Source organism: Cervus elaphus, chromosome 20 (assembly GCF_910594005.1).
Source record: "Cervus elaphus chromosome 20, mCerEla1.1, whole genome shotgun sequence".
In the NCBI taxonomy this organism is placed as follows: Eukaryota; Metazoa; Chordata; class Mammalia; order Artiodactyla; family Cervidae; genus Cervus; species Cervus elaphus.
The window spans coordinates 1,365,416-1,392,903 of record NC_057834.1 but is presented as its reverse complement, the minus strand read 5'-3'; the positions used below and the strand labels follow the sequence as shown (position 1 = coordinate 1,392,903).

The following is a 27,488-nucleotide window of genomic DNA, read 5'->3' as shown; positions in this document are numbered from 1 at the left end:
ATCTCAGGTAATCGAGGATGATATTGCAACTGTTTATGCTTCCTCACTTCCTCCTTTTTCTGTTTTAAAGCAGTGTATTTGCAGCTAGTGTTTAGCTATACAGATAACTGTGTGTTGATGTTCTTAGGAATACAGATGAGAAAGACCTAAGTTTTCTTTTTTGGCCCACAAGGAAGCTATTACTAAAATGTGAAGTTAGGCCGCTGGGAAAGGTGATCTGCCTGGGAGGGCTGCTGGGCTCTGCACCGTGGTCGTCCCTCAGTCCCTCCTTCCCTCACGTGTTTCCCTGCCTCCCACAGCCCCGCTGGGACTCTACTTCTCCAGGGACGCTTACTGGGAGAAGCTATACGTGGACCAGCCGGCCGGCACGCCCCTGCTCTATGTCCATGCCCTGCAGGACGTGCCAGAGGAGATGCCCAGCTTCCGCCTGGGCTAGCACCTCTACAGCGCCTACCACACGCGGCTGCACGAGAATGACTGGGTCCGCATCCAGGAGGACACGGGGCTTCTCTACCTTAACCAGAGCCTGGACCACAGCTCCTGGGAGAAGCTCAACATCCGCAGTAAGGGGGCGGCCCTGACCCCACCCCCACATGCCTCATTACCCACCCCGCCCTGCCCTCACCTGGTCCTTCCTTAGAGCCCATCACACAGCTCCTACGACTCCTGCTGTGTAAGAGTGGAGCAAGTGAGATGGGGCTGGCCTGTCCTCTTTGTCCAGCCCGTGAGGGAGCCAGGATGAGCTTGAGGACCACTGATGACCCTCAGGCCTCCTGAGGCTGTTGGGATTTTGGAGAACTTATGTGGAGGACTTGAGGGGCTCTCTCCATGCTGGCTCCAAATGTCTTCCAGTTGGATTAACAGAGATGTGGGGTTGTGAGAGAAGAGTTAAGAAAGGCTAGAGACATCCCAAGATCTTGATTTAGTGGATGATCTGGAACTTGGTGGAGAAGCAGCTGTTTGCACAGAAAGCCCACCTTACCATCAGCAGCAGGCTGCTCTTGGCACCTGGTGAGGACTGGGGCCTGGTGCCGGGGAGGAAAGTGGAGCAGGAGGAAGGCCTGGACGGCTTCTCAGAGCAGGGGTCCAAGCTGGAGTGAAGGCCATGTGTGACCCTGGTACTGGGAGGAGGTTGTTTGTGGAGCAGAGTTCTGCCTTGTGGCACCAAATGGTGATCACAACCCCACCTCTTGCTCTATAGACATGGCCTCCCTGGGCCCTCACGCCAGCTCTGAGCTCCTGTGAGTGCTGAGAGGCAGACACTCTGCTGTGAACAGTACTGCCAGAGTGAAATTTGCCAAGGGTCTGAGTTTCATAGGAGGCCTGTTCTGTTCGTGATTGGAGAGCAGCCTCATGCACCTGCCAGCTCTAGTCAGGAGAGAAATCACAGTAATTAGAACAGAGAAAGTTTATACGGAGAATTATTAACCACAGCAGGGGACTGGAGCAACAGAGGACAGGCTAGTAAGAAGCAGAGAACTGATGAATATGGGAGGAGTAGATGTAGCAGGGGGACACTTACCTAGAGCTAAGATAGAAGGCCCAGGAAGAGCCCCCGCCCCAGCTGAGATCCAGATGGGTTGGACGGGGGTTGCTATGGTGCCTCCATGATGGAATTTGCCAGAAATCCCCTCTCTAGGTGCTGGGGAAGTCTGTGTCTCTGCAGGGGTGGCATGGAATTCCCTGGGGGTCCCGTGGTTAGGACTCTGAGCTTTCATTGTTGAGGTCTTGGGTTCAGTCCCTGGTCAGGGAACTAAGATCCCACAAGCAGCAACACTGGCAAAAATAGAATAGAATAAGTGTTTTATTTATTTTTAATTGAGGGATAATTACAGTATTGTGTTGGCTTCTGCCATACATCACAATGAATCAGCCATAGGTATACATATGTCCCCTCCCTCTTGAACCTCTCTCCCCCCTCCCACCCAATTCCACCCCTGTAGTGTTTTTAAAAGTGAGAAAAGAAAGAAAGTGGTTGGGGTAGTGGGTGAGGGAGGGAAGGGAGGTCACCTGAGGTGCCAAGAGCCTGCCTTGGGGAAGCACTCCATCTTAGACCCAGGGTTCAGCGCACCTCTCTGAGGAAGGGTATTTGAACTGAGATTTGGAATAATCAGAGAGATGGACCTGTGAGGCACCCCCCAGGATGAGGGAGCAGAGCCATAGGGCCCTGAGGCTGCCAGATCCCAAGTCCAGGGCCGTAGGGGGCAAGCAGGAGGTAGGGGGCAGGGCGGGGTTCCCAGCAGAGCCCTGCTAGCCTTGGTGAGGACTAGGCTTTGCACCAGCCCGGAGCTCCTGCCCTCTCCCCATTCAGATCCCAGCTGGGCAGGTGTGGCTGACACCCTGGCGGGGCCTGACTTGTCTCTGCAGAGGGCGGCTTCCCGCTGCTTACCATCTACCTGCGGGTCTTCCTGTCACCCACATCCCTACGTGAGGGCGAGTGCCAGTGGCCAGGCTGTGCCCGAGTGTACTTCTCCATCATCAATGCCTCCTTCCCAGCTTGCGGCGCCCTCAAGCCCCGGGAGCTCTGCTTCCCTGAGTCAGGCCTGTCCTTCCGCATCCGGGAGAACAGGCCCCCTGGCACCTTCCACCAGTTCTGCCTGCTGCCCGTGCAGTTCCTCTGCCCCAACGTCAGTGTGGCCTACAGGCTCCTGGGAGGTGAGTGCCAGCCGCATGGAGCCTTCCTCGATGCCTGCCGAGTGCCAGGCATGGCCCTGCAGTTCCTCTACATGAGCCGTCCAAGTTGACTACACCACCCCATCATCCATTCATTCAGAGGTCCACGTGTATCTCATGTATGCTGGCCACAGGCCAGGCATGGTTCTAGGGACCAGGGATGAAACAGTGAACAAGTTCAGGCCCAAATCCTGCCTGTCTGGACCTTCAATGCCTGGGGCAGGTGGAGACCACACAGGCGCTAAGGACGTTGGGTGGCCTCTGAAGGGACCAGGTGGGAGGTAATGCTGAGAAGGCACGGACTGGTGGAGACCACTGTCCTAAATCAGGTGGCTGGAGCAAGGTAAAGGAGGGTGCCCAGCAAGCAGGGCGAGCTCATTCAAAAGTGCGGAGGGGGAGGTGCGGCTGGAGGGGAGGGCAGAGGCTGCTGAGGGCAGAAAAATGCAAGGGAGGGGGCAGGACTTCCTGATGAGGGGACTAGGGAGCCATAGAAGGTGTTTTCAGGAGTGGGGGGAGGGTGTCATTGACAGGATATAACTTACTTTAAAAGGTTAGTCGGGCTGATGTGTTCGAAATGATTTGGGGCGAGTGGTTTGGAGGAAGCAGGAAAACTATGAAGAGGCAGGAGACATCCTTGAGTGAGAGGATGAGGACTGGGGTTGAGGGTGAAAGCCTTTAGGCCACAAGAAGCAGGCAGATTCTGGGCATGTTTTTGCAGGAAGATCCAGCAAGATTTTCTGGGGAGTTGAATGTGGGGTGTTGAGAGATTCACAAGGGGACCGAGCATGGTTCCAGGATTCCGCCTGAGCCACTGTAAGGACAGTGGACCTTGTCACAAGATAGTCCTACCACACGATGGCCCTGGGGAAGCCACATGGATATGGGGTAGGGGAAGGGCACTGGATCCGAGTGGAGATGAGAGAAGGCAACTGAGCCGCTGTGTGTGAGGTGCCATTGGACAGTTTAAAGGGGACTTAAAGGGGACACTTTTATGCTGGATGGCTGGTAAGTGAAGCCTGGATTCCCCCCAGGTTGATGGCACCCACACATGGTCATAACGTTAAAGGAGCACTCAGTAGTGTAAGGAAAGTAGTCACTCACACTTCCACATCCCTTCATTTATCCTGCCACAGGGATGGATGTCTTTGTACAAAATTGTCCCCAAAGCATATGGTTTAGTGTGCTGCCTTTTTCGCTTAAAAAGAAAAGCCATTTTTGTAACCATAAGCAATACAGGGAAATGTGTAGTTCACATGTAATATGTGGCTCTGATGTGATTTTCCACCAAGTGGAGTTGACAGCCCTCCTGAGGTTGGCTATGGGGTGGTCACTGTTGACCTTCAAGCGTTCAGCTTTTCCCCCTTTCTGGGTCCTTTCTGGAGGATGAATTCGAGGACAGGCTTGGGTTGAAGAGTATATTGTTATTACTGGTCCTCCCCTCACCAGGTTGCAGTTAGTCATTGAACTTACAGCAGTGTCTGGCGATGAACACACACAGCATCTCATCTTCTGGGGCTTCCCTGGTGGCTCAGCTGATAGAAAATCTACCTGCAGTGTGGGAGACCTGGGTTCAATCCCTGGGTTGGGAAGACCCCCTTGGAAAAGGGAACGGCTACCCACTCCAATATTCTGGCCTACAGAATTCCATGAACTGTATAGTCCATGGGGTCGCAGAGTCAGACATGACTGAGCAACTCTCACTTCACTTCATCTTCTGGCGAGGAAGCTGAAGAACAGAGACAGAACCATCAGCCTCAGGCCACGCAGCCTGCAGGTGTATAGGGCAGGGATCCAAACCAGGCAGTCAGAAATATTTGTGTGTTAACATGAAATTACACCAGATGTCCCCAATGTTGGTTTTCAAGTGGTGGAATTGTGGCTTTTTTCTCACATTCTCTAAAATGAGCATGTCTTGCTTCCACAGTTAAGAAAATTCCTGACAGTTTTTCAGATACCAGCAAACGCTAGGAGCTGGATCTCTGGGCCTGCAGCGTGACTGGTGCCAGCCCTCGCCACAGAGGAGGCAGGCAGGGTGTGTGAAGGGGTGTGCCCTCCTAGGTGATTGGGTTGAGGACCTGAGGCAGACCTCCTGGTCCCTGCTCTTCCCTATCAGCACCAGTGCAGGCTGCAGGCACAGTGATGCTCAGAGCATAATCTCCACTGCAAACTGTGCTTGGAGGCTGTGCTCCACTGTGGAAGCTGAAGAGGGGCCATGGCCCAGGCCCAGCATGCACCCCAGCTCTGTCTCCTCTTGCACACTGCTCCCTGTGGGGCCCTGAGGAAGGCAGCTCACCCTCCCCTCAGCTCAGGGTCATCCTGGGGTTGCTGGTCTGTTTGGTGCTCAGGTGAGAGTCTGCCTTTCCGCTGCGATCTGGACAGCCTGGAGGTGAGCACGCGCTGGACCCTGGACCGTGAGCAGCGGGAGAAGTATGAGCTGGTGGCCGCGTGCACGGTTCGCATGGGCATGCGCGAGGAGGAGGTGATGGTGCCCTTCCCTGTGACCGTGTACGACGAGGACGACTCTGCGCCCACCTTCTTCGGGGGCGTCGACAGTGCCAGCGCGGTGGTGGAGTTCAAGCGGAAGGAGGTGCCTATGCGTTTGTCTGGTGCTTCTCTAGTGTCTGTCATCTCTTTGTTGTGCATCTGGGTCTCTCCATTCGTCATTTGTTCCTCGGTCTATTCAGCTGTCCATCTAGCCATCCAGACATGTGGCTGACCATCACTGTGGTTATTCGTCTTTCATTTGTCCATCAGTCTGTCTGTTGGGGTTTTGTTGGTTTCCAGGACAGCTGAGGAGGAGAGAGGACCAGCCCCGCTGGCCCCGAGCTGACCTCTGCCCTGGGAAGCGGGTGAGGGGAGGGGTTGGGGTGCCGGTGGGGTTGAGGGTAAGGGTGCCCAGCCTCTGACTCAACCATCAGGGCTCGCATCAGAGGGGCACAACTGTGGTACTGCAGAGGCGGGGCACACTGCCCCAAGGAGACGGAGAGGACATCTGCCAGGAGGGTGTTCCCTTCTTCGGGCTGTCAGCCCCTCAAGGGAGGGCCAGTGAGTTCAGGGAGGGTACCCCGGAGTGGAGGAAGACAGGCCAGTGGATCCGGCAGGGGTGTCCCTGCGCCGCCCCTCCCATCGGGGCCCCGCCTTCCTCTTGCCTGTGCAGGCGGAGCGTGACTGCCACCTGCTGGGCCCTGGGCTGTCCTGCAGCCGGCAGGCTGGCGGGAGCAAGGGGAGGGTCGGGGTCGGATATGCTGTGGTTGCCTGCTTCTCTGGACACCCAGGGAGCAGGTTTGGTGGATGGATGGGCAAGAGGAAAGCACATGGAGTAGGGAAGTGTCCCATGAGCCTGGCGGGGCAGCTCCATGGTAACACTGTGGAGCTTGGCCAGGAGTGAGAGCAGAGATGACATGTGGCTTTACTCAGAACCCCCCTCATGACCCCATCTAGCCTGGGGTACAGAAGAAGCTGTAGGAGAGCATTCTGGTGGACACTGTGCTTAGGTCCCAGCTCTGTCATCTGTCACTGCATGACATTGAGCTAACTTCTCCACTGTGCGGGGCCCAGCTTCCTGGAAGGAGAGTGGGGGTGCCCACTCTGCACTGTGGGGACCTGAATGAGGTCTTCCACAGAGCACCAGGGCATCTGTTCTAACCCATAATCATGGGAAGTCTGGAGATGCCATTGCACCTGTTGCAGAGGTGAGGTGCAGTGGCCCAGGAAGGGTGACAAGCAGGCTGGCTGGGGGCCCCTTGCAGCTTGAACCCTGGTCAGGCTGTCCCTGGAGCCAGCTCTGACCGCACACACCTGATCCACCTGCAGGGCACATGCCCTCCTATGGGCTCTGGCTTTCGGGGCCCTGACTGGCCCCCATATTCTTTGCAGGGCACAGTGGTAGCCACGTTACGTGTCTTCGATGCAGACGTGGTGCCAGCCTCTGGGGAGCTCCTGAGACGGTACACGAACACGCTGCTCTCTGGGGATGCCAAGGCCCTCCGGACCTTCCGAGTGGAGCACATGCCCAATGAGACCTTGGCCCAGGCCAACGGCAGCTTTGTGCGGGCAACCGTGCATGACTACAGTAAGAGGGGACCAGTGTGGCCTGACAGGGCCCCCTGGGGAACTGGCGACCTGCTTTCCTTGGGCAGGGCAGCACCCTGCACAAGTAGACACCTGTCCTGGCCCTCTCAGCCCCAGGTGGCCACCCCTTCCAACCCTCTTCCCAGCCTTTGTCTCTGCTGGGCTCACCTTGGCCACCTTGGTGGGTGTTTACAGGCTGTCCTTTCTCGCTGAACTGCCCCAAGGCCAAGGCTGACCCTGGCAGGACCCCCACCACACTACCCTGTGCTGACCACGCCAGGGCTCACCGCAACCTCCTAGGTGCCCAAGTGCCCAGGGATCCTTAACCACCCCCCCCCAGCAACTCTCCACTAACAGGAGTTGATGTCCAGTAGCAGCTCTGTGCCCTCAAATTGGAGGGTTCTGGGATGACTGTCCTGTCTGACTTCTGAAATGTGCCCACCCTCAGGGCTAAGCACCACGTGCCCCCAGGGCTCACCTGCAGGATTGGGTGTCCTCATCAGTTGCCAAACCTCCCCACCTCCCTTGCCTGCTCTCCTGCCTATGTTTTGTAGGATCACCTTTCAAATATGCCACTTGTGCTTGGATCCTTGTTTGGAGGCCTGCTTCTGGGGAACCCAGGATCACTGGTGCCTTTACCCCTTTCTGCCTGACCTAATCCTATTTCCTGTCTTCTTCCTCACCAAGCTCTGATGACCTCTATTCTGTGCAAGGGAAAATGTCATCCTTGCCCCTGCACACTCACTCTGTATGCCATGTGCACCCAGAGATCCTCGCCTCCTTTGTACTCCACTAAATGGGGATCTTAGCCTTGGCACACGGTGACTGCTCAGGAGTGTGGAAGCTCCTGGGTGCTTGAGGCCTGTGGAATCTGAGGGTCCATAGGAGGCTGGTACTGTTGCGAGAAGTTCTCAGGGGCCAGGACGGTCTTTCTGGGACCTTGCTGGTGGTGGTGGTGGGTCTTTACCTGTGTGTCCTTGCCCTGACATGCATCTTTCTTATACACATGCACACACACACACACCTCACTGAGGTTACCTCCCAGCTGAGGAGGGTCTTCTGGGCTCAGCTCAGCACAGTGACTCACATTTAAAATATTTCAACCTTAGTGCCTACAGCCAGGTCTGTTGTCTGTGTACCGTGTGGGTAGAAGTACCTGTTGTCACACGTATGCCCATGTGTCCAGGGAATGCTTTGCAGGGGAGATGTGCAGCATCGTGGGGCAGTGGTCTCCACCCTGGGCAGGGCCCCTACCTATCATCACATGCCTCCACCTGCAGGGCTGGTTCTCAACCAGAGCCTCCCCATCTCGGAGAGCTGGGCTGTGCAGCTGGCCGTGCTGGTCAACGACTCAGACTTCCAGGGCCTGGGGGAGGGTGTCGTCCTCCTCCACTTCAATGTGTCCGTGCTGCCCATCAGCCTGAGCCTGCCCAGTGCCTACTCCTTCTCCGTGAGCCGGCGGGCCCACCGCTTTGCCCAGGTGAGCTCCTGGCCTCTTGCCAGCCTGGGGAGGGGAATGGAGGAGCAGGGACTCCCAGGATGGGGTCACATGGGGGACACCACCTCCCTGAGCACACAGAGTGGCCCTGGGGAGCAACAGGCACAAAGCCAAGGAGGCTAAGGCCGTGGGAGAAAGGAGTGGGGCTGGTGGGCTTTGTGGGCCCCTCTTTGCCCTCTCCCTTCTCAGCATGTTTACATTTTTTACTAATGAAAGAGCAGTGCCAGTTAAATCTATGCTGACTTGGAAAGACATTCCTGGTGAATGAAGTGGGAAAAGTAGTTTGCAGAAGTATTGGTCTTAGGTGGCTCCATATGTTCAAAACCAAGTCTTCATTGCCAGAAATTTCCAAGTGTGCAAACATAGGCATTAGTGGAGACCTCTGCAAGGAAAGACAGGAAGTGCTTCTATTTCCTACTTTCCTGCAAGTCTGTTTGCTAGAGCTTATTTTGCATTTGTCATCAGAAAATAGTGATTAGAAGTAGAAAAAAAGGGAAGTGGTAAGAATTCATCAAAAGGATATAAGGGATAGATAAGAGTGATCTCTTTTCCTCATATCAGCCAGTGTTTAACGTTTTGGTGCAATTCTTTCTAGAATGTTTCTCTGAAGCACTTTTTAAAGTTTACTTGCAGTTATGGCAGGCATGACTTAACATACTGCATTCTCCTAATGGCATAGCTGTGGCCATGTGCCCTTTAGAATATCCCATTTAGGGTCATCTCCTAATTAGGACAGTGGCTTTGCCAGTTTCTGTGGTTGGTTCCCATGCCACCTCCGCTCCTGGCAGCCACTTAGGACCCAGCACAAGAAGAGCCACATCCTTGGACGTGGCCAGGCCACCCCACTTGCCACCCCCGCCAGGCCTTTCCTGGAAGCAGAGGGCAAGGCTGGTGAGAGGTGACGAAGCAGGGGGCCCTGAGGGGTGTCCAGGGGGGCTGAGGCAGGCATAGGCATTGCCAGGGGTGTGTCAGCAGAGCCAGGCAGTGGGGAGGGTGATGAGGGCTGAGTGGGAGTGGGGTCTGAGAGGGCGGGCCCTGCCAGCCTCTGCAACACCGCCCACCCCTGACGACTAAGTCTTTCCCTGTGCCTGGACTCACGAGGGTGCAGAGACCCGAGTCTTGGCCCAGCCTTACACACACTGCTGTCTCTCACCAGCCCCCCCTTAGTATTCATGATTATAAATTGAAGGTGGTGATCTCAGGCAATTTTGAGGATCACAGGAGAAAGTGGAAGTGAACCTGCTCTGTACAAGGAAGTGCTCGGAGCCTAGGAGGTGGTTTTGTTGTGGTATGAGGAGTGGGCTTGGTGGAGCCTGGCTCTGCCCTGGGCCTGAGCAAGGCTGAGCAAGGGCCTGGCCTGTGGCTGCAAGCAGGGGGCCCTGTGCCATCACTGCCGCCAGGCCCGCAGCCCTCGACCTTGACTGGTCAGAGCTTCTGATCTCAAGCCCCAGCAGCCCTAACTCCACCTTGGGTGGTGAGGGAGGGAAAAGGAGAGTTCAGGCCCCAGTGACCACTGTGGCCATGAGGCATCCCTGGAGAAGTATCCCTTCTCTCCCAGGGGTTCCGGCCCAAGTCTCGGAGGAGGCTCCAGGACCTGGGTGGGACAGCAACCCTGCTGTGTGAATTATGGCCCGGGTGCTGTGCTCTGGCTGACCAGGCAGGTGACCCAGGCAGGACACTGAGGATGGACCCTAGTGGTGCCCAGAGCACGACGGCCCCTGCCCAGAGGGGAGGGAGGTGTGTGGGAGGCATCCAGGCTGCCTCTGTGCCCAAATGAGGGAGCAAGTGAGGGGTGAGCCGGGCAAGCCAGCAAGCGCCTCCCTGGAGGGCCAGTCCCTAAACCAAAGCCCGGCACCCTGTGTTCTTTTCACCTCCGGCTCCCAGGAGCAGGGATGAAGGGTGGTGTCACGGTCTGCGCAGGGCCAGGCCAGGCCAGGCAGGCAGATGGGTCTGCAGATTCCAGGGGCATGGAGGATGGGGAGATTGGGGGCCACCATCTCTGGGCTGAGTGGGAAACTGTCCTGGGACTCAGCTGGCATGGAGCCCCTCCAGCCACTGTCCCAGGTGGTCTACTCACCTGGCTAAGGGTTCCGTGATCCCATGCCTAGATTGGGAAAGTCTGCGTGGAAAACTGCCAGGAGTTCAGCGGCATCCAAGTGCAGTACAGGCTGCAGCCCTCCAGCGCCAACTGCAGCGCCCTGGGGATGGTCACCTCAGCTGAGGACACCTCGGGGACCCTGTTCGTGAATGACACGGAGGCCTTGCAGCGGCCCGAGTGTTCCCAGCTCCAGTACACAGTGGTGGCCACCGAGAAACCAACCCACCAGCAAGCCCAGGCCCTGCTGCTCGTTACCGTGGAAGGGATGTGTGAGTGCCCGGCTGCGGGAAGGGTCAGGGTGGATGGGGCGTGGCAGAGCCTCGGGCTGTTCCTGCAGAAGGGTGCCGTCCTATACCCCGTCACTGACCAGTGGGCTTTCTTGAGCCTCCTTCTCTGTAAGATGAGAAAACAGCGCACAGCTGCACTGGAAGGATGATGGGGGAGGTATGACACAGTTTAGTCCAGTGTGACAGCATTGTGGGTGGCCGCTGCTGCCCATCGCCTCTGTCAGCAGGACCTACCTGTGCACTTGTTTTAGGGCTGCCAGGTACAATATAGGACCCAGGTTGAGTGTGAATTTCAGGTAAACAACAAGCAATTATTGTGGTGTAAGTACATCTCGTGCAGCCTTTGCAGTGAATTAGAAGACAAACTCCCCTATGTCCCTGTGATATTAGGGCCATATTTACACAAAGCAGGTATTCACTGTTCTCTGAAGTTCAAGTTTAATTGGGTGTCCTGCGTGTCCCTGGATGAGTCTGGCCACCTCCCATCCCCACTCCATACTCAGCCCCTTAGCTGCCCCTGCTGTGTGACTATGATGCCACCCCTCCCCCAGCAGCCCCCTCACTACCCTGCGCCCCCAGAGTTTAGTGACTGCCTCCTCTCTGGGCTCAACTCGGGACAGCTCCAGCCAGTGCTGCCTGCACCCATGGGTGCCCATGGCAGGCTGGCCCCCCATGACTGCTTTCTGCCACCCCTAGACATGCCTGAAGAGCCTGGCTGCCCCCTGTCCTGCGTGGTCAGCAAGAGGCAGCCCGAATGTGAGGAATGCGGTGGCCTGGGCTCTCTGACAGGCAGGTGCGAGTGGAGACAGGGAGATGGCAAAGGTAGGCCCTGGGCAGAGCCAGGCGGTGGGGAGTGTGATGGGGGCTGAGGGGGAGTAGGGTCTGTGCATGCAGGCCCTGCCAGCCTCTGTGACACCCCCCACCCCTGCCCATCTAGTCCTCCCCTGCGCTTGGTCCCTGCCGTGGCTCCTGATGCCAGGAGAGGGTGGTCACGAGCGCAGGGAACAGAGAACCTTCCAACTGTTTATCACCGATGGGATCACAGGTGCCTGAGACTGAGCTCGCTCTGGACTTGAGAAGGTCGGGGCCAAAGTTGAGATGTGTGTGTTTTCTTTTTACTTTATTCTAAAATTCTGAATTTCTGTATTGGTGCCTAAACCAGATGGTAATTAACATGTATATATCCATTTCTCTACCCATATACACATAAATACATGTGCAGTTGTGAATGTGAAATTGAAAGTGTTAGTCGCTCACTCGTGTCTGACTCTTTGGGACTCTGTGGACTGTAGCCCACCAGGCTCCTCTGTCCATGGAATTCTCTGACAAGAATACTGGAGTGGTAGCCATTTCCTTCTCCAGGGACTGTCCCAAGCCAGAGATCAAACTCAGGTCTCCAGCATTACAGGCAGACGCTTTACTATCTGAGCCACTATATTCACCCAATGCCTTCTCTTTTTTTTTAACTTTTTATGTTATATTGGAGCATAGTTGATGAACAATGTTGTGTCAGTTTCCAGTGTACAGCATAGTGATTCAGGTATACATATACGTGTATATATTCTTTTTCGAATCCTTTTTCCGTTGAGGTTTTTATAGCATATTGAGCAGAGTTCCATGTGCTATACAGTAGGTTCTGGTTGGTTATTTTAAATATAGTGTGTATACATGTGTATCCCAAACTCCCTGACTATCCCTTCTCCCCACTCTTCCCCCATTCACCCAATGCTTTTAAACACATAGTTCACAGACACTTTTCGAAGATCTCTTGGTAATATTACTGTGCATCCAAGAAGTGGAGGAATTAAGGTAGACTACACTGTTGACATGTCATTTATGGTTGGCTTTACTTCATGAAAACACAAACCTTAAAATAATTCAAAATATCCAAAGTGGTCTTCAGAGAGGCTCTACCCAGGAGTTCCCAGCCCAGGGGACATGGACCCAAATAGGAGGGACCTGAGCAGCCTTGGGTGTGGACAGTAACTGGCTGCCAGCTGGGCCCACCAATCTGAGGGTCCCACCCACAGTGCAGCCTAGAGAGGGTCCCAGCCTCATCTGGTCTCTTCTGGCCTCTCTGATGTGAGCCTGGCACAGCTCTGGGACTGCCTGGCTCCTCTGGCCCCCACCATCCTGGCTGCCCTGTACCTCAGGGATGCCCTGCTGGTAGGGCTCTGTGTGTGATTCTTCTCTGCTCAGATCTCAGTTTGCTCTTCCTTGCAGGGGATGGGGTGGGGTACAGGGTTGACCTGGAAGGCCCTGGGGTATGACCCTCCTGGCTCTGCAGTCTGAACAGGGCAGCTGCTCCCTTGTGGTCATAACTGCCCACTCTGTGTTGTAGGGATAACCAGGAACTTCTCCACCTGCTCCCCCAGCATCAGGACCTGCCCCGATGGACACTGTGATGCCGTGGAGAGCAGAGACCCCAACATCTGCCCCAAGGACTGCCTCCGTAAGCAGCCCGATGAGCCTGCACCGTGACTCTGAGCGAGCAGGAGCCTGATTGGGTGGGGGGAGTAACAAGCTAAAGGGGCTTGGACTCTCACCTGCATTTCAGCCAGACCAGCCAAGCTTCTGGGTTTTGCGTGCTGAGCCCTTTCCTAACATTTTTTTTTAATAAAGGCGCTCCTCCCCCCAAATTAGAGCTTGCTGGCTTGACCCACACCCTTCCAGTGTTGCTCTAGCCAACTCATGGGGCACGACTCCCTGTCCCCCGTTTTGCTGACTGCCAGCTGCCCCCTCTGCCCCTTTTCTGCTTCTGAAAAGTAACCAAGTGTGGACCTTGACCTGGGCCCAGGGCAGCCTGTGGGTTCCTCCTCTCACCTGCTGCAGCCAGGGAGCTGGTTTGGGGGCTCATCATGCTGCAACTGGGGCTTCCCAGATGGCGCTAGTGGTAAAGAAACCCACCTGCCAATGTAGGAGATGCGCAGGTTTGATCTCTGGATTGGGAAGATCCCCTGAAGAAGGGCCTGGTGACCCACTCCAGTATTTTTGCCTGGAGAATCTCATGGACAGAGGAGCTTGGTGGGCTACAGTCCACAGTGTTGCAAAGAGTCGACCTGACTGAAGCGACTTAGCACACATGCATGCATGCTGAGGCTCTTGCCTGGGGTGACCTAGACTTCTGATCTCACTGTGCTCCCTGGGCGTGAGAGTGCTGACATCAGGTGGGGAGGGGCCTCTCATGATCCTGTCTGGTGGTCCTGGCTGGCCAGGTCCCCCTGGAGGCTGAGAGTGGGCTGCTGAGTGGGTGGTGTCTGTCCTCAGGGGGCGGCAGCATCATTGGTGGGCACGAACCTGGGGAGCGCCGGGGGATTAAAGCTGGCTTCGGTATCTGCAACTGCTTCCCTGAGAAGAAGAAGTGCTTCTGCGAGCCGGAGGATAGCCAAGGTGCATTGGGGGTGGGGGGGTGGGGGGCACAGCTGGCCGGGATCCCCACACCTCCCTGAGCCTCCAGGGAGCAAGGGAGAAGATTGCAGGAAGGAAGAGAAACCTAGGAGATCTTCCTCCTTCCCTGGGGTCTTGGTTCCCCCATGTGTGCAGACAAGGAGCTGGCTCAAGGCTACTAAGACTGCCTTGTGGCCCGAAGTTCCTTTTTTTTTTTTTGGCAAGGCTTATGGGATCTTAGGTGCCCAACCAGGGATTGAATCTTGGCCACAGCCGTGAAAGCTCCTTGTCCTAACTGCTGGACCACCAAAGAATTCCCTGGCCTCAAGTTCTATAATAAAGATTGGGCTGGAAAACTAGTTATTCCACCAAATAGCTCAGCATCTCCTCAGACTGTGCCTGTGTAGAGCCTTTCCTGGGCCTGTGGCATTGGCCAGCTGGGTCCCCCCTCCCAGCACCCTCCAGGTGCTTCTTCTAGAACAGGGGGGCCCCACTGAACACATGGGGAGCTTTTCTGGCATTTGGGTGGTCATTGCATGGCCCAGATCCTGGGCCACTTGTCTTTCCTCTCCACTATATATTGAACATGAAGAAAATACAGAAGATATTAGGAATGCAGGAGAAGAACTTCTCCCACCCCCCGGGCCCCTGGGCCTCTGGCTTCAGTGCAACGTTCCAGGGTGGGGGAGGTGCAGGGGTGCACAACCTCTGGTGTGTGACCTCAGGCAGGATGTTTATAAATGCTCATTCCTTCCAGAAAAGGGCAATAATAGTCTCTTGTAGCAAAAACATACAGAACAGTACCTGCCATGGGTCAGGAGTGTTGGCAGGCAGCTCACAGTCGGTCACAGCAGCCACTTCCTGGCTGTCACAGGTGTGGCTCTGTTGGGTATTGGGGGTCCCCCTTGTGGGGTGTCTACTCTCACAGCCCCTACTCGCCCGCAGACACCCTGCGTGATGACCTCTGCTGCACAGTGATCACGGCAGCTGTGGTCTTCTCCATCGTATCTGTGCTGCTGTCTGTGCTGCTGTCCACCTTCTGCATCCACCGCTACCGCAAGAATGCCCACAAGCCGCCCATTGCCTCGGCTGAGATGACCTTCTGTCGACCCGCCCAAGCTTTTCCGGTCAGCTACTCCTCATCTGGTGCCTGCCGGCCCTCTCTGGACTCCATGGAGAACCAGGTCTCAGTGGACACCTTCAAGTTCCCGGTGAGGTTCTCCATGTGGCAGCAGGGCCAGGGAGGCAGCCCTTCCAGGTAGCCATGTGGGTAGCCTCTGGTCTAGGGCAGCTGGGGAAGGAGGGGGGGACAGAAGGGGCAGGGCCCTTGGGGTTGTTGCATCCTTGCCTGCCAGGAGGACCTCGTGAGCTTCCAGCTGTCTTCTAACCTCCACCGAGATGTCTTTCAGGGAGGGCAGAAGGCAGGGGTGGGGCAGAGAGCGTGAATCAGTGTGGAAAAGGATGGGTGTGGATTTAAATGACTGAGATCTGGGCCATTAGGCTCCAAGGAGAGGGCAGGCCATGCTGTACCCACCTAAGATATCTCCTACGGAGGCCCCAAGTGCTGGAGGATGCAGCCTTGGGGGAGGCCCTGAGGAGGAGTGTGTGGGTTTTATTCTCAGAAGGTAGGACCACCCTAGGGCTGGAGGCTGATGTTCTGCCTTCATTTCCACGGGTCGCTCTGCTGGGGAGTCTGTTGGGTAGGAGCCCCATGATGAAACACTGTCCCCATCCAGGCGAGAGAGACTGGCAGGTGGGGGGCCTGGCCGCAGCCAGGAGGGGATTCTGTCTGTGGCTTGGAGAGTGGGGTTGCTGAGAGGCCTCTCAGGCACCATCAGGGGAGCCTGGCCCCAGGACTCTGTGACTGGCCTGCCAAGAGGGGAGAATCAGCCCAAGCCTCCTCCTCCATGACATGGTCTGGGCCTGCAGTTAGTGTGGGAGGCTCAGACACCACCTCCTGCCCGGCCAGGCTGCTCCTCCGCCTGTCTGCCCTCCAGTGTTTTTGCTGAGGAGACTGAAATACTATGGGGACTGGGGGCTGGAGACCTCCCACCTGCTGAGTGTTTGGAACCAGCAAAGTCAGGAAGGAGGCCTCTGTGGCCACCACATCTGGGAATGGCCCTCGTGGCCCAGGGACGAGCCATTTGAGTCCCTTATATGCCCTGACGGTTTGTGCTGAGACACACAATGAGAGAGGTTCTTCTGTGGGGGGGGGGGGGGCCACGGACCACTTTCAGCCTCTAGCCCAGAGTGCAGAGAAGCCAGAGCTGGGCCGGAGGCCCAGGACCACACTGACCAGCTCTGAGGTCTTAGACACATTATTCGACCCTTTGGCCTTAGTTCTGTCTTACATAAAGTGGGGAGGACACTTTGGGGTTTTAGCACTTTTAAAGAGAAACAAATGAGAGATATCCCCTCTTAGCCCAGTCTTTATGTGCAGTCAGCTGTTATCCAGTGCAGTGTGGACACCAGGGTGGTGGTGACTCTGTTGTCACCTTTGAGCCTGACTATGGATTCTTGGTAGAGGAGGAAATGGCAACCCACTCCAGTATTCTTGACTGGAGAATCTCATGGACAGAGGAGCCTGGCTACAGTCCATGGGAGTCAGACACGACTGCCTCTTTTGCAACTTAAAGAACAAACAACATGGGTTATTGGGGAAGCTGAGACACCAGGACACCTGGGGAGCTGGCTGGAAGGCGCCCCTGGCCGTGGTGCTTAGAGGAGCCTGCCTCTGCTCCCAGACGTAAGAACACAGGGTTCTGGTCCCTGGGGGGGGGCAGTGGGTCACCAGTGTGTGTCTGTGGGTTAGGCGAGCCTGCCAGGCACATCATAAGCAGCCCCTGGAGCCATGCCCACACCCAGCCACAGCAAGACTTGGGGACCTGGGCATCCAGTGCTGACGGGAAGGCAGGTTCCAGACAGGCTTCAGCATCCCCAGAGTTCAGGTCTTCGAGCCAGTCTTGGGGTCTGGGAAGACCCCACCCCAGAGGGGTCTTCAGTGGGCATGGTGTGTTGGGAAGGCCGGTGTGTGCAAGTTCTGGCCAGTGGCTGGGCTGTGGGAGGAGCAGACTCTTCCACACATTGTCAGGGAGGGATGGGGGGGTACCTGAGGGGCACAGTGGTAACTTTCTAGAGGCTGCCACACCAGGAAGGTGTTCTTGACACCCCATCCTGTAGCTGGGAGTGCAGGGCTGGTAGGCAACTGGGGCCACAGCTGCCACTTGAGTTCTCTTGGAAGTCCTGGAGCCTGGGCCACTGTCAGTGCCTGGTGTCCAAAACAGAGGTGGTGCCATGAGGCTTGGGCCTGAGTCCCAGGGAAGAGGCTGTGGTCCCCCTGTGAGCACCTGTGGGTGCTGAGTAAACCCTGACTCTCTCACTGGAGATACCAGGCCCTGGGCCTGAGGTGGCCCAGGGCATCTATAGTAGATGGAGGCCAGTGAGGGTATGAGCATACGGAGTCCAGCCAGTCTGTGGCAACACCTGCCTTCCTGTGGGGGGACGCATCTTGTCATGGCACCTCAGGGCCTGACTGTGGGGTCTTGCCCTTGGACATGGTGACTGTCACCTGTCACTTCAGGTGACAGTCGGCCGTCTGCACATGGAGCTTGTCCGCCGGCTCTTGCCTTCTTCCTTTCTTCTTACCTTCGCCATCTCTCTTCCCTCTCTTTTTCCTTCAAACCCAATGTAGGAGGATCCCAAGTGGGAATTCCCACGGAAGAACTTGGTGCTTGGAAAAACTCTGGGAGAAGGTGAATTTGGAAAAGTGGTCAAGGCCACAGCCTTTCGGCTGAAAGGCAAAGCAGGGTACACGACTGTGGCTGTGAAGATGCTGAAAGGTACGTGCCCAGGCAGTACACAGGGGGCTCTGCCACTCACACCTGCGGGGGCCCCAGTGGGTGGATGAAGCCCTTATGACAGCCAGGACTCTGGCAATCAGCCTGCTGCCTCCTGAAGAACCAATACGCCTCCCCTGCTCTTCTTGAGTGGCTGCAGTCTAGGGACCTCCACCATGGATGATGTGGGCTGGTGTGGTCCCTGGAGAAGCAGGGTAAGACATTCCTCCCTTGAAAGCTTTCAGAGCCATGTTGCTTGTGTATCAATGTTGGGTAAAGATCCGAGTTTAAATTAAAAGCCCTTAAGTTCAAAACCGACAGCTCTCCCCACCTCAGTCTGCCCCATTAATTTCTTTCGCCAAGCGTCCACTGAGGTCCTGGTGAAGAGACCACCTGTAAGGACTGGCCCCTGTCCCCCAGGTCCCTGCCTTTCCCAGTCCCCATCCCCCCCAGCCCTTAGTGGGCCAGCACTGCCCCAGTCTTAGCACATGCTGGGTATCCTCACTGCTGCTTCTCAGCAGGGACTGGGTAGACAGTCCTCTGCCATGGCTGAGTTCTGCCTCAGCTTGACCAACTGAGGGCCCAGTGGCCATGTGATGGGCACATTTTAGGCTGATGCACTCTGATGTTCAGCAGTCGGGGAGCCATGCAGTGCCGGGTACTTTTGTGTACTTACCCAGGCCCTCAGACTGGGGTTGCCCCTTGTCTATGAGACCCCAGGCCCTAAGAGGGCACAGTGAGACTGGCCCTGGGTCACTCATGTGTGGTCCAAAGGGTTCCAATGCCCCATCTTGCAGCTGTCTTCTCATTTCCAGACAAGTCTACAGCCAGAGGCAGTGGCACAACTGGGCAGTGGGATGTGGGGCCATGACCCAGGAGGACAGTTGGCCAGGAGACCTCCACACCCAAGCTCCTGAGCACAACTATCTCTGCCCTTGGAAAACACACACTCAGCATGGCAAGACGACTTCTGTGAAGTCTCATGGCCTTCACCTTTCTCCAGGGCCTCACCCCCCTTTGCCAAGTGCTTGGTTGGCAGGTGTTTGGGGACACCAGGGAGTCCCTTTACCTCCCCAGAAGGGTTAATGAAGGGTTAACGCCACTGTCTTTGAGAGATGGTGATTGCAGGGAAATAATGCCATTTGCATGCATAGCCCAGCCCAGAAGGCTTTCCATGGAAAGACTCTGCTCACATGGAAGTGCGCTCCTCTGGTTCTTACTCCCTGTAGGCAATTGAGGCCGCTGTTGACCCTCCCATGGGCTGAGAGTAGCTCCAAGCAGTGAGGTCCTGGCAGGCCTCAGTCTGAACCTGAGTAGGATGTCTGGGAAGGAGACAAGTCTGTGTAGACCCCTCGTTTGCGCCTGTGACCCAGCATGGTGGTAGCAGGGACTTTGTGACCTGCTTTGTTTCTGTGCATTTCAGAGAATGCCTCCCCAAGCGAGCTGTGGGACCTGCTATCAGAGTTCAACCTCCTGAAGCAGGTCAACCACCCGCAAGTCATCAAGCTGTACGGGGCCTGCAGCCAGGATGGTAAGACCAGCCGGGGACTAGCAGCTGCTGGGCACAAGCCAGGGGCTCTGGGCTGCTCCATTCTGCATTCTCCCTCATCCCCATCCTTTTCTTCTCTGGCACCTGTCCTCTCTCTTCCTGGAAGCATGGTTTCTCTGGCTCTTGCCTGAAACTTGTGTGTCAGTGGACCATGAGGGCTGCCACAGGAGTGTTCCCTGGGGTCTCTGGCGACATCCTGGTTGTCAGCACCCTGCCCCAGGCTGAGCCCTTAAGACAGGGAAGTCCAGAGATGAGCAGTGTCTCCTGGGCACCTACTAGATATGCCATAACCTCCAGGTGATCTCAACCCCACCCCAGCCTGGGGTGGCAAAGGCAATGGCAGATCATTTTTCACATAAGAGCATTTTGCTCTATTAGTCTTCCAAAACTGCTTTGCCACCCTGGGGGCCTCCCACTTTGTGTGTGTGTGTGTGTGTGTGTGTGTGTGTGCATGTGCGCGTGGGTGCATGTGTATTTCGGGTGTGAGGGAGATGGGAGGCCGACAGGGAGAGAGCAGCAGGGGCACCAGTAGCACTCAGGGCCGGGCCTCGGGGAGGACTGTGGCCTGAGAGCAGGCAGGGCAGGGAGAGGGTGGCCAGGGGCAGTCCAGAACCTCTGCCTCCATCAGCTGTCCCCAGGCCATACTGTGGCAAGACCAGGGGTACAGAAAGTTCCTGACATCCGAGCAGCAGTGGTTATCTCCCAGGGCAGCTTCAAATGCAGTGACTGCTTGCCCTGGACACCCAGGAAAGAGGTTGTGGTCAACTGTCCAGGCAGCTGGCTTTGGAATCCAAAGCCCCTGCAAGATGGAGGAGCTTCCCAAGTGGCACTAGTGATAAAGAACCTGCCTGCCAATGCAGGAGATGTAAAAGACTTGGGTTCAATCCCTGAGTCAGGAAGATCCCTTGGAGGGGGACATGACAACCTACTCCACTCTTCTTGCCTGGAAAATCCCATGGACAGAGGAGCTTGGCAGGCTACAGTCTATAGGGTCACAAAGAGTCAGACATGACTGAAGTAACATAGTGCTGCAAGGTGGAGAGCAGAGTGATGGGAGAGTGAGCTGAGGCTTGAGTCCTCAGGCTGCTGGAAGCGATTGCCCCGTGCTGGCCCAACTTCTGCCTGCCCAGGGTCACCTAAGCAGCCAGCCCACGTACCTACTGCTCTGCCCCTAGGGCCACTGCTCCTCATCGTGGAGTATGCCAAGTACGGCTCCCTGCGGGGCTTCCTCCGAGAGAGCCGCAAGGCGGGACCTGGCTACGTGGGCAGCGGGGGCAGCCGCAACTCCAGTTACCTGGACAACCTGGAGGAGCAGGCCCTGACCATGGGCGACCTTGTCTCCTTTGCCTGGCAGATCTCACAAGGGATCCAGTACCTGGCTGAGATGAAGGTGCGTGCCGCCCCAGCCCCGCGCCCCCTCCGCCAGCGATTGGCCCGGGGTTCAGGGGTCCCTGCTGTTGTCTTTTCCACAGCTTGTCCATCGGGACTTGGCAGCCAGAAACATCCTGGTAGCCGAGGGCCACAGGATGAAAATCTCAGATTTTGGTCTGTCCCGAGATGTTTATGAAGAGGATTCCTACGTGAAGAGGAGCAAGGTACCAGGCTCTGGGGTGTGATGGCCTGAGGGCAGAGGGCATGGTCAGGGAGCCCACAGGGTGGGGACAGATTTTGATCTGAGGAAGATAAAGCGGGTTTTTAGAGTGCAAACTTCCAGTCCTCATCCCCGAACTCTTTCCTAGTCCTGGGTCCCCAGAGACCCAGAGCAGGACTCAGTCTTGAGCCTGTTCCTTCTCTTCCTCACAGCCACACATGCTGTTTTGGAGCTCCCTGCTGGGAGTGGGGTTCCTGCAGCTTCTCTCACTTTTCATCACTATCACTTCTAAAGGTCACCCACCACTGCAGAAATAACAATCTTCTTGTCTGCAGTTGCTCCTCTCACTGCTGCAGAGTGAAGGTCACTGTTTTACTTTCTGTGTAACTTTAGTCCTTTGCTTGGGGAAAAGAAATGAATTAAACCCAAGCTTGCTAGTCATTCTTTACAGAAAGGATTGAACCACTTTACAGCAGGGTATGCTCCTGGTCCAAGGGCCTAGGAACGGCTGACTAAGTGAGTTTGGAAGGCAATCAGGAGGATCCTGGAGACAAAGTCCAGAGTTACAGTGTAGAGATTTGGGAAGCTTTTTCCAAGTCACTAAAACAGGTGGTTCGGGGACCTTCTTGGGAAACCTGGTTCCCTGGTATGGTCCCCTTCCCTGTGACATTGGTCTTGACTTTCTTGGTGCTGCTATCCTCCCAACCCCTTTCTAGTAGCCTCCCTGTGACAGACTAGACAGGGAAGATCACAGGCCCCCTCAAGACACACAGCTAAGCTGGCATTCAGAACAGATGCTGCTCAAAAAGAAAAACACAGAAAGCCACGACATACACTTCAGCTTTGCTCTGAGGGGCGAGTGAAGCCCAGGTGCTCCTGGGGCTGTGAGGATGACATTTGATTTCTTGTGGGGTTTCTGTTGTGACAGCACATCTTAGAAGTGCTGAAGGGGAAGTGGAGAGGGGTGCTCCCTACCCCGTGGAGGGGGCTGGATGGAACTTCCTGTTGATGCACTGGTCCTCGGGAAGGCCCTGTGTCACCCAGCAAGGAAGCACAAGGTGCCCAAGCTCGGCCCCTGAGAGCACAGCCTGCAGGTTGCATTGTTAGAAACACACACCCTCGAAGCAGTCACACTTCATGTAGGGTATGAATCCTAAATAGTACTTTAAAAAAAAAAAAAGAAGTACAATAAATGCATTAAAATCCAAAGCAAATGCCTTTTTTTTAATTGATTGTGCCTTGATGCTGACCTGTTTGTTGTTGTTTAATCGATCAGTCGTGTCTGACTCTTTGCGACCCATGGACTGTAGCCCAGCAGGATCCTCTGTCTATGGAATTCCCCAGGCAAGAATACTGGAGTGGGTTGCCATTTCCTCCTCCAGGGTATCTTCCTGACCCATGGATCAAACCCGCATCTCCTGCACTGCAGGTGGATTCTTTACCACTGAGCCACCAGGAAAGCCCGCTGATCTATTTGTACCAAAAAGCTATTTCTTAAGTTGCATTAGAAAGGATTTGTTAGGTTGAACTCCAGCCTCTCCATGGTGGAGGACAGTCTTTTAGAGGATGCTAAAAGGGCCCTGGGATAAAATAAGGGAAAAATCAGACTCAAGACACTCACATTGATTTCTTCGCTCAGAGCTTCTTAGAAAGGCCTTTAGTGTGTTCATTTGTGTCAGAAATTCCCAAGATGGAAACACTGGATGTTGGCTTCCCAGACCCCTTCACCCTCAGAAATCAGGGGAGATCTTGATGGAAGTGCTTCCAGCCTACCCACTGGGCAGCACCCAGGGTGCAGTGCCCCTGATCTCCCGAGAAGTGACCACAGTGGGGCCTGGCTTGCACTTAGCATCAATTCCTTGGGATGTGGTGCATGACCAGCACACCTTGTATAGCTGTGGGCAGGCCGACTGACTCCCTCGGGGGTCTCAGCCAAGCCTAGGAAGGCGGGGCTAGGACTCCAGCCCCTGTGAGGCTGGGCTGCTGGCCTCTACCCAGGAACACACTGGAGTCATTACTCAGTGTTCCCTAAGAGCTGAAAGAGCCTGAGATGTGTCCCCCACACACACCAGTTCCTAGGATCTCAGAGCAACGTTAATGCCTTTCTTTCACTCCTTCCTTAGGGTCGGATCCCAGTCAAGTGGATGGCCATTGAGTCCCTCTTTGATCATATCTACACCACCCAGAGTGATGTGTGAGTCTGGGTGTTGCCTTCCTGGGGTGGAGGTTACATGTATGCACCTGTCTGGGCAGCTCTGCTGGGGAACAGAGTTGCCCTGAGTCCCTGTCAGCTCATTCCAGCCGTCCAGAGTGACCTCCCCAAACTGGGGGGCTGTGGATGGGGAAGCTTTGTGTACTCACACAGCAAATGGCAAAGGCCCAGGCAGTAGTTCTGAGTGCCACGGTGGAATGCATGAGGATGTGAGCCATAGCTGCAGCCCCCTTGCCTCCCCCACCTCCCCTGCCCTCTCTTTGGACATCTCAGTGACACACAGTCCCAGCTGAACAGTTCCCTCTCTGTGAGCCTGAGTGTGAGCGGGCTTCAAGCAGGTCCCTGGAGACTGGTCCCCACCCAGAGACAGGTTTAGGGTGGAGTGACCTTGAATGGGTTTCCGGTACCCAAACTGCTCCAAGACCAAAACTCAAGTCTTCCAAGTCCAACTGCATTCTCAATTGTTTTGAAAACCACAACAGACTTGTTTCCAAATGTTCTGCTGTAAACAGCCTTGCATGTTTTAAATAAAGTAGGCTGTGAAAAGGCAATTCTTAAACAGTTTTAACAGCTGTGTTCTGATTACCAAGTGGACTGTAAAACAACTGGAAATGCAGGGGAAAGCATAATGAGACTAAAAGTCAATGGGGCCCCACCATCCCAAAATAACTACGGCCAGCACTCACAGGCCTTGCCTAGAGTTGTCCGTGGCATGCAGGCATTCTTTATTACTGTAAACGGGCTTGTGTGATAATGCTGTTTTGTGATGATTTTGTCCCCACTTGACAGTAAATTTTCCCTCACAGTTGATATTTTCCCATTGCAGTGTTTTTTCCTTTTAACATCTTATGAAAATTTCCAGGCACACAGAAAAGGTGAAGGGGTTTTGCAGAGTGCCCTGGTGCCCTGTGGCCTCAGTTTGACCTGCTTTTCACTGTGCTCATTTGCATTCCCTGTGCCGTCTCTGATGCTACAGAGCTTCACCTCAGGGGTCAGCCACCTGCCCTTTTTGGATATGGGGGCTGAGCTTGGGCAGCAGCTTGCCAGGGGGTTGGGGCAGGGCAGGCAGACACCTGGTCCCGCCTCCATTCCACTTCCATCTGTCTGGTCAGCCTAGGCTGAAACTGTGGGCACTTGGACCACTCTCTGTACAGGGAACTCGGGTCCTGTTGCTGCCCAGGGGGAGGATATCTGGGGCGCTGAGGATGCCACAGACTCAGTGCAGTCGCTCATTGGCCCTCTGGTTCTGCAGGTGGTCCTTTGGTGTCCTGCTGTGGGAGATTGTGACCCTGGGCGGCAACCCCTACCCTGGGATTCCTCCAGAGCGGCTCTTCAACCTTCTGAAGACAGACTATCGGATGGAGAGGCCAGACAACTGCAGCGAGGAGATGTGAGCATGCTTTCTCTGGTCCAGCCTCCCCAGCCACTGACACTCCAGGTTTTGGAGGGGTGGGGTCATGCACACTCATCCTTTCCCACTGCTGGGCAGCCCTGGGTGCCAGCCCTAGGCGAGCTGGGCAGCTGGAAGCAACGGGCTAAGACAAAGGCACAGATGACAGAGAACCACCCTTGGGCATGATGGCAGATGCTGGGGACCCAGATTCCACTGGGGGCTGGGTGGGCCTCCTGGGGGGACTTACAAGCTGAGGGGGAGCAGGACCCCAGGAGAGGTGGTGGAAGGATGAGGGAGCAGCTTCAGTCTAAGGCTAGAGACCTGTCCCAGGATGCTTGGGGAGGGGCAGGTAATTCAGAATGGCCCCAGGGGTACATACAGGGGAGCGCCCAAGTGGAGACACCAAGGCAGACAAAGAGCAGGCAGATGGCACCTGGACTTCAGCTTGAGGGCACCAGAATCTTCTCATCAAATGGTGGTTCCATCAGATGATCCTTGGAGAACAGGTTGAGAACACATGAGAAGGGGGTCATCCATAGTTAGACACACACTGGTCCATTCATTCTACAAAGTCTGTCATGCACCTGCCATGTGCCTGGCTCAGGGCTGTGGGAGTGCAAGGGTGAGTAGGTGCTGCCTCCCTGGGCACCCTAGACTGGCAGGCACAGGCCCAGCACTCACCCACAAGGTGGCCCCTGCAGCCCTGCCAGAGCCCCAGGGGAGGGAGGGAGGGAGGTGCAAGACAGAGTGTGCTTGGCAGGTTTTTGTGTTCATACACAGTTCATCCTTCATAAGAGTTTTAAGGACTGGCATTTCTGCGTTAGCTGCCATAACAAGCATGGCTGGACCACAGCGCCAGACACTGTGAGCCCCTGCTGACCCATCATACCCTGGCCCAACTCAGAGAAGGATGTCAGTGACACAGGAACAGCTTTGGGATTTTGGACCAGAGCCTCTGGGGCCCAGGTGCACTGTACTGGGTGTGGTGGTTGTGACTGGGCAATCCTTGCTGGATTGTCACCACCCACCTGTTTGTCTCACCAGGTACAGTCTAATGCTGCAGTGCTGGAAGCGGGAACCAGACAAGAGGCCAGTGTTTGCCGACATCAGCAAAGACCTAGATATCTAAGATGATGGTTAAGAGCAGAGTGAGTACCCGGAGCCAATCCCTGGTGCCACTTCCCTCACCCCAGTTCATGGAATTCCCAATACAAAGGCAGAGTGCGGCTGTGCAGAGTGAGATGGTCATGTCGTCTCCTGGTAGGGGGCAGGGCAGACTGGGGGCAGGGGGCGGGGCGGGCACGAACCTTTATCCTTAATCCAGGCCTCTTGGACTTCTTGAAATTAGGGAGAAACCAGGATTTTTACCTTGACACTTAGGAAGAGCCCTCCACAGACAGGGGTGGGAAGAAGATATGCCAAAGCCAAACAAAATTATTTTCAATAATGGAACTTGAGGAAGTAAAGTTGGAATGAATGTGTCCTAAATTCAGATTCTATGAAGGGTCTGGCTAGGGGTGGGAAGTGAAGGGAGCAGTGGAAACTGTGACAAATAGTAACCTACCAGCTGGCTCTGAAGGACCTGTTACCATAGACAATGTAACCTGTAGGAATAAGAGTGCCAGCATGCCAGGGCTTTTTAAGGGATGTTTATGTTTCCCAGTTTTTATAGCAATTTCCAAAAGCTCAGTGTGGGCCAAACAACATATCTGTGTGCCTCCAGTTTACAACTCTAGGTGATAGAGGAAATCAACACAGTTTTCACTAATATTGATTGGGCAATGGGCTGCCTCCTGTATTCTGCCTTAGATGCTGGGGATGCAAGTAAAGAAAATAGACACAGACCTTGCTTGCCCTCTGGTGGTTTCATCCTTAAATTGACACAGTTACTGAAAGTTGTCATTTCTCCAAACATGGAAGGCAAGATGCATGGACTGGGCCCCTTGGAATAAAACCCAACCTTGGTGTATCGTTTGGGCACATCCTATGATTTGCCCTAAACAGAGGTAATAGCTGATGCCTACAAACAGCTTTCCTAGAACAGTGCTGAGAACCAGCCAGAAACACACTGGAAGCATTCTTGACACCTTTAACCAGGGCAGTGGAAGTAGCCGGTCCTCACAAATCATCCTGCTTGGGAGCTGAAGCCTCTAGCAGCATCTTATGCAAAACCCACACCGATGACTCAGATTTCTTGGTCCTGACTTGATATTGGAGATGGCAGGAGTGCCTGGAGGGAAGCCAGAAAGTGTGGAGCAGATGGGGAATGTGTCTTGGCCTTCCCACATGAGTCACGGGACTGCAATCCCAGAGCCTCAGGTTTTATAAACAGGCCTGTTCTCCAGTGCTGGGCCTGGTGCCCCTAGCGCTGCAGAGAGAGGACCAGAACAATGAGGGAACACATTTCTGCCTCCAAGAGGTGATTTTCTGTGATGAGGACCAGAGGCTGGGGGAACTCATGCTGACAGACCTGGCCAGGGGCTCAGATCTGGCGAGAGGTTGATAGGTGCGGGGTGGGACTCGGCTGGGGCTTCTGCTATCAGGCAGGGCGGGGGTGGGGAGGGGTGGGCATGTCCAGCAATGACCTGCTCCAGGAGTGACCAGGTCTCTCTCCCTTCCAGGACTACTTGGACCTGGCCGTGTCCACCCCATCCGACTCACTGTTGTATGATGATGGCCTGTCAGAGGAGGAGACACCCCTGGGGGACTGTAATAATGTTCCCCTCCCTCGCACCCTCCCCTCCACATGGATTGAAAACAAACTCTATGGTAGAATTTCACATGCATTTACTAGATTCTAGCCACGTTGTTCCTGCTCTCTGCACTGTCCTTACTCTCTGTAATGCTTTTTAAGAGTGTTTCTGGTTTGAATGAAACCAAAGTCTGCTCTGAA

At 55.2% G+C, this 27,488-nt stretch overlaps 2 protein-coding genes across 2 annotated transcripts in view; both read left to right on the top strand.

The window, feature by feature from the left end:
• Positions 1 to 5,063, top strand: part of LOC122678308 (putative protein TPRXL) — an 11,923-nt gene extending 6,860 nt beyond the window's left edge. The window contains exons 2-4 of the mRNA XM_043878949.1: positions 300 to 563; positions 2,368 to 2,655; positions 5,019 to 5,063. Coding sequence (XP_043734884.1) covers positions 300 to 563; positions 2,368 to 2,655; positions 5,019 to 5,063 — 597 coding nt within the window. The remainder of the gene's footprint in view (positions 1 to 299; positions 564 to 2,367; positions 2,656 to 5,018) is intronic.
• LOC122678179 (proto-oncogene tyrosine-protein kinase receptor Ret-like) lies at positions 5,054 to 27,488 on the top strand. Its single transcript, XM_043878745.1, is given in 17 exon segments — positions 5,054 to 5,260; positions 6,550 to 6,745; positions 8,025 to 8,224; positions 10,351 to 10,609; positions 11,324 to 11,449; positions 12,969 to 13,079; positions 13,895 to 14,017; positions 14,960 to 15,225; positions 17,706 to 17,853; positions 19,274 to 19,381; positions 20,575 to 20,789; positions 20,872 to 20,994; positions 23,114 to 23,184; positions 24,455 to 24,592; positions 25,640 to 25,721; positions 25,723 to 25,743; positions 27,217 to 27,488. Coding segments are annotated over 17 exon segments (2,496 nt in total). The 5' UTR covers positions 5,054 to 5,131; the 3' UTR covers positions 27,397 to 27,488.